Source organism: Lolium perenne, chromosome 1 (assembly GCF_019359855.2).
Source record: "Lolium perenne isolate Kyuss_39 chromosome 1, Kyuss_2.0, whole genome shotgun sequence".
NCBI classification, from domain to species: domain Eukaryota; kingdom Viridiplantae; phylum Streptophyta; class Magnoliopsida; order Poales; family Poaceae; genus Lolium; species Lolium perenne.
This window is the reverse complement of record NC_067244.2, coordinates 266594911-266600659: the sequence shown is the minus strand read 5'-3', so window position 1 is coordinate 266600659 and position 5749 is coordinate 266594911. Positions and strand designations below refer to the sequence as shown.

The 5749-nt window shown below is 47.1% G+C and overlaps 1 protein-coding gene across 3 annotated transcripts; it reads left to right on the top strand.

Moving 5' to 3' along the window:
• Positions 1–574: 574 nt before the first annotated feature.
• Positions 575–5372, top strand: LOC127327879 (uncharacterized). 3 transcript variants are annotated; one of them, XM_051354683.2, is made up of 4 exons: positions 575–776; positions 1605–1725; positions 3570–4227; positions 4981–5372. In XM_051354683.2, the coding sequence occupies exons 3-4, from the start codon at positions 3689–3691 to the stop codon at positions 5048–5050; spliced, it is 609 nt and encodes a 202-aa protein (XP_051210643.1). In that variant the 5' UTR covers positions 575–776; positions 1605–1725; positions 3570–3688; the 3' UTR covers positions 5051–5372. The 3 variants fall into 3 exon arrangements, with proteins under 3 accessions (XP_051210643.1, XP_051210642.1, XP_071681141.1); XM_051354682.2 differs by having other exon boundaries at positions 3567–4227; XM_071825040.1 differs by lacking the exon at positions 575–776 and adding an exon at positions 829–1118 and having other exon boundaries at positions 3567–4227.
• The last annotated feature ends 377 nt before the right edge of the window (positions 5373–5749 follow it).

The following is a 5749-nucleotide window of genomic DNA, read 5'->3' as shown; positions in this document are numbered from 1 at the left end:
GGCTGCTGGCGAGGGCAAGGCGAACCCTCATGCAGGTGAGGGTGGGATCGTCAGGTCAGGACACGTATGGACGAAGGAGAAGAGGAGGTAGAAGAGGAAAAGGATGCATGGAGGTAGGAGAAAGAGGAGGCGAAAGAAGAGGAGGAAAGCATGATGGAAGGGGATGAGACAGGGAGGAAGAGGAGGGTGAAAAGAGAAGTTGTGTCCCTTAATTTTTTTTTTTGAGGGCAGTCTCCCTTAATAATTTGTCGGATAGAAAAGCAATTGCCTATTTCTTATAATAATAAACTTTTGGGGCAGGGCCCGCGCGTCAGAGAGTGGAGCCTGGAGGAGACACCCCCACGGCCACGGGCTGCTCCTCAAAGTCTACTACCCGTAAAGCCGGCGATCACGGCCCTATCCAACGACCCACCGGCCCAGTCAAAGTCCAACCCACCCGCCGCCTCGAGATCCGTACAACGACCAGCTCACTCTCACTCTACCCACCGCCCGCCGGGCCCACACGTCATCCCCAGTCCACGCTCGTTCGCAAAGCCACATCCTTTCGCTTATTTTTATTTCCCGCTTTTACTTTCTTCCCCAACACTTTATTCTTACCACTAGCTGCCGCCCTCCCTTCCGCCATTGTCCATCTCGCCGCCGACCTCGCCCGCCGCCTCCTCCTCGACCTCCCCGGTGACTCCTTGCCGCGGCAGGCGACCAGGGCTCGCGCGCTCGCTCGGCGACCCGTGCATCGGGGCGCGCGCGCGGCAATTGGTTCCCGCCGCCACTCCTAGGTAGGTAACGTCGATCCTGATCCCGCGCGCGCGCTGCTCCTCTTCCCACGGATTTCTCTACACTCCCTCTATGATTCCGGCAGCTGTTTTCCTTACGGGGTCCGGCCGTCCGGGCGGCGGGTGTGGGCAATGCGGCGGGCGGGTTCCTCAGGCCGTCTCGCTAGTTCACAGTTTGACCATCCCAACTCCCAAGGGAGGGATCCTCGGGCAGATCTGCGTCTGCGCGCGCGATTGTATTCTCGGCTGTATTTTTTTCTCTCGTATCGGTAGGAATCATCCTGTCTAGTTAGTCGTATGGCCCTGAAGAAACGCTCAGGTTCCTTCATCCGTTCTGGACTTGAGGTAATGCTCTGCTGGGGATCATGTGTCTCTATTGCTCACACCTGAGATTATGTGCTGTCCTTGGCATTCTGTTTTACTCATCATGTTTTTGTGACTGCACGATTGGCTCGGATACACAGACAACCGTAGCCGTATGTGCAATCATGGTCCAGTATATTACCGATTGCAGGTTAGCTAGCAAAAACTAGCTGCGGTTCAACGGCACTTAGTACCTCAGCCAAAGGATCGGCCAGTTCCTTAATGTCGTGCTTGGTGAAATTGCTCGATTACCATGCTGCTTGATGCATTGGCCACTTCACTAGGAATTTATAATGGTTCCCTGCCCAACTAAATATACATACCTAGTACAACAATAGCGCTGCATGGAACCAATTTATATGTTACCACTATATATTAGTGGTTCATGTTATGTTACAAATTTTTTTTGCATGGCTCTCCAATTGAATATGTGAACTGATTAGTTGCAACATCTTATCCATCTTGCAGCAGAAGAGGCTCTTGTGGCCGTGGTTCTGTATCTAGTGAGGTGAGGAGCTGGACTGGTAAAAGTCCAGTGGACCGGCACGTGTGTGCAGAGACTTTTTGAGATCACAAGTTTCGAAACAAGGTACATACTCAAAATGTTCTATGCACCTTGTTATAGTAACTAGCTGATAAATACCATGTTGGCTCTCAGTCTAGTGACCAAAAGACACCAGTTTTAACTCTTCAGAGAAGCATGTTTCCCTTGCTATCCAATCTTACACCTGTGTCTGTATCTATTTGTAAAAATAGACTAATTACGCACTTCAAATGTTTGTTGGAAACAAGTAAAACTCTGGAAATATATCTTGTTCGTTAAAAGAGGAAATATATCAAGCAAAACCTGCTGACAACTGGCCTGCAAACCCAACTCCAACCCAGCGTGACTCTGAATCTCTCAGCCTCTAGTGTACGGCCACCTGCCCTACAGCTACCGCTGCTCCGTGCCTTACAGACCGCTATTGCCGACGCCTCAATCCTGCCCCATGCCCCCTCTCCTACAAACAACCCTGCGTCCCACGTGCATTGCCGCCATCGCTGCTCCCCTTTTCTCTCATCGTGATATCGTGCTTCTACTGTTTACATCCCGCATGCAATCTTTGGCCATTGGGTTTTGGGGTATGAGCATGTTTTCATCCAGTGGTTAGTTCAATCCTGCTGCCTTCCACGATTTCTGGGTGCACACCAGCTAGATCCACCCTGGTCTGATAGCTGGATCTGTGTCTCTGTGTGCATGGCTGTTTTTCACTAGAGTATCTTTTTGTTGCACTGGTAGGATCTTTGGTTAGGTATGTCCATGAACCATTGAGCTCAACTTCTGTATAGGATGCCGTTGAGGTTCAGATGCAGACATTCTAGACTTGCAGTGCGTCTGATCAAGATAATAGACATGTAGCACTGAGATTATGTCCATTTTGAGGTGGAGTTTCTTTCTTCCGGTACCTTTGTTTTCTCTTCTATCAACTGACCACCAACCTACCAACTCTGGTCCAACCCAACGTGCCTCTAAATCTCTCTATTGTATTGCAGCAATACCGTGCCATACTCTCCCCCAAACAATGTGACCTCCATCTACTGCTGACGCCTCAATCTCACCCCATGTTCCCACTCTCCCCCAAACAACCCAGCTTCATGCCCATCGCTGCCCCTTTTTCTCATCATGACAGCATGCTCCACTCTAGCCCTGTTACCGCAATCTTTGTCGATTGGCTTGAGGTATGAGCTTGTTTTCGTCCTGTGATATATTAAACCCCACTGCCCTGTACAATTTCTGGGTGCACACCCCTGGCCTGATTGCTATATTTGTGTTTATGTGCATCCTGTTTTTCAATCTCCTTTTGATGCTCCAGTAGGATATTGGGTAGATATGCCCCTGAAATATTGAGCAGAACTTCTGAATGCGTTCCTAGGATGCTATTGGGGTTCAGATTATATTCCCTTTATCGAAAAATTGGGGTTCAGATGCATGCATTTATAGTGCTAAGATTATGTCCGTTTTGAAGCATTTGTTTCTTGCTTGGATCCATGATGTTTTCGTGACTAACAGGTTCAGGTAGACAGTCAACTGTAAGTCCAGTTAGGGCTGATGGAGAACTTAGTAACAACTCCCGTTCTCTTTTTGCCTGGATGAAAGTTTGCTGCTAAGCAACATTATTTAGTCAGGGAGAAATCTAAACCAAAGAATAGGTACCTTAATTGCGCACTTGAATAAATTGTTCACGCCTCCCATAATCTGACTAGAATAGTTTTCTGCTCAGTTTACCTAGTACTAGAAATCCAACAATACCACACAATGGATGTAATGTATAGCTGTGTAGTAATACTGATGAGTCGTTAATCTTACGTGTGTCTTAGATTACAAAATGGACATGCCCCACCGAATGAATTAATGGCCTGATGAGTTCCAACATCTTAACCTTCTTGCAGAAGTTACAATAGCAGTTGAAGATATTCTGCCCTGCGCTTATTACTATACACTTTTGGCGGTCTGGTTCTTGTTTGAGCTGTCTGTAAGATTTCAGTTCATGGTGGCTGGATGAGCAGCTGAAATGCTACTGGCTGTGGAGGGAGGAGGTTTTTTCTCGTCATCTGCATCAGGATACAGCCATGGCCTTGCGCTTTTGCTACTCGGACGGAAAAGTGAAGAACAGCCTGTGAAGGCATCGCCCTGGAACCACTATCGACTAGTTGACCGAGATGCTGGGCATGGTGGGCAGCTGGCTTCAGCGAAGGACGATGTTCCTGGTAAATGTGCTTCCTTTACCTGCTTTGGCTGCACACCTGCTAGGCTTGAGGGCGCATCTCCTCCGAAATTGAGCTCAAGTAACACGCCTCAGAAATTATCAAGTTCCACAAATGGGAACCGAATAGCGAATGGTTCCATCAACGGAATTGGGAAAAAAGGTTGTCTTAAGAGTAACTCGAAAAGGGACTCTTCTGACCGTAGTTCTATTGTAAGTGATGGTGAGGAACCACGGGAGTCTCTGGAAGAGGTGCAAACTTTGAGAACTGGAATGGAGCGAAGAAAAGTCCACTGGACTGACACATGCGGGAAGGAACTTTTTGAGATCAGAGAATTTGAAACAAGGTACTGTTTCTAATCTGTACAAACTATGTTTGTGATAGTACCTCTCTACTAGCAATTGCTCTTATATACCATGTCTAGCTGTCACTGGTCACTAAAAGATGCCAACTAACTTATCAAAGATGCTCCGGGACAATCTTGATGATGGATAAACCTTGCTGTGTCCTCTAGTATTAGCTGTTTTCAGTTTCCTCAGTAGAATCAGTTTCGTCAGTCTTTCAGTGAGCCGTTTTTTCAGTTCGCAATTTTTTGCTTAGAGTTTAGCTCACAGTTTAACAAACTTGACCAAGTCACACACAGGCACGAACACCCTGGATCCTGGTCCACATTTCCCTTTCTGTAACCCAAATAAAAGGAGAGGATCAGAAAAGCTGCAGAAGTTTGAGCAGTGCAAAACGCGTGTCTCTGTTTAGTTGTTCAGTTCATCCCCAGTTCACTTGATTAGGACCAACACAGGAGTGTTCCAGCTTGAGTATTAACACCATGTTTAGCTTATGAGCCTATCTTTGGTTGAATGGTCTGCTGTTTCTTAGTACTAAAATGAGTCAGCCATTCCTTATTTGTCTGAGTGTTCCAGATTCATGGGGATTCAGTGTGAATGTTCTGACATTTTTGTTCTGTTTATCTCTCGTTTATGCACATGTTGAATTTACTCCCAAGTTCTGGCATTGATAGTTTCAAATATTGACTGTACTGCATGCACAGTTATATCTTTTGGAGATACCTTATCTGACTGCTGAATCTATATTTCCACAGCGATGAAGGTCTATCAGACGATGAAGGGGAGAACGATGGTTTCCGGAAATGTGAGTGTGTGATCCAGTAGCCCAGTCTCTCCGTGACGACAACGATGCTTCATGGCGTCCTGAAGCTCTCTGGTTGTTCTCATAGACGCGGTGCTGGGTTCCTACTTTAGGCTTACAATTTTGTCTGGGCTGACCTCTCCATTCCCCACCTCTGTTAGTTTCTTTTGTTTTTGTTCCTCTTTGTTGGGTTCGGCCTGCCGATGTACCATATGTAACTTCCCCATTCTTTTTTTCCCCAGAGTGGCTCGCTGATGTTGATTTGGTGTTTCGGTTTTGGTTCGCCGTTGAATGTTGATATATATACTGTGGATGAAAGGTGTAGCTGATCAATTGACCTGTTAATCACTTGCATGTATTGATTTCAAGAAGGGAAGTGTTAAATGTGCCATTTGTGACGGGTGATTTCAATCCAAGTGTTGATTCCCTGGTAGGAGCTGTCGTTGATTCCCTCATTCCAGAGCTCTAACTGTTACACTACTGCGTTTACAAAGTTCTCACGTGATGAGGTCTAAGACCCCGTTTGTGGCCCGATCTTGCGAATTGACCCGGAAACGAAAGGGGAAAAGAGGAAGAACACGAAAAACACGACGAACACGATGAACACGGGGACACACGCACGCACACCGACCCGATACAACGATGCTTACCCTCGTGGCTCGATGGACCACGCCGAATAGAATCACCCACGGAAGAGACCGCGGTAGAATTCCGAGGTGAGA

Bases quoted from the DNA above. Each gene is read 5' to 3' on its own strand.
- LOC127327879 (XM_051354683.2), top strand. From the start codon at position 3,689: ATGCTACTGGCTGTGGAGGGAGGAGGTTTTTTCTCGTCATCTGCATCA. The intron at 4,228-4,980 runs GTACTGTTTCTA...ATATTTCCACAG, and splicing joins ATCAGAGAATTTGAAACAAG to CGATGAAGGTCTATCAGACG.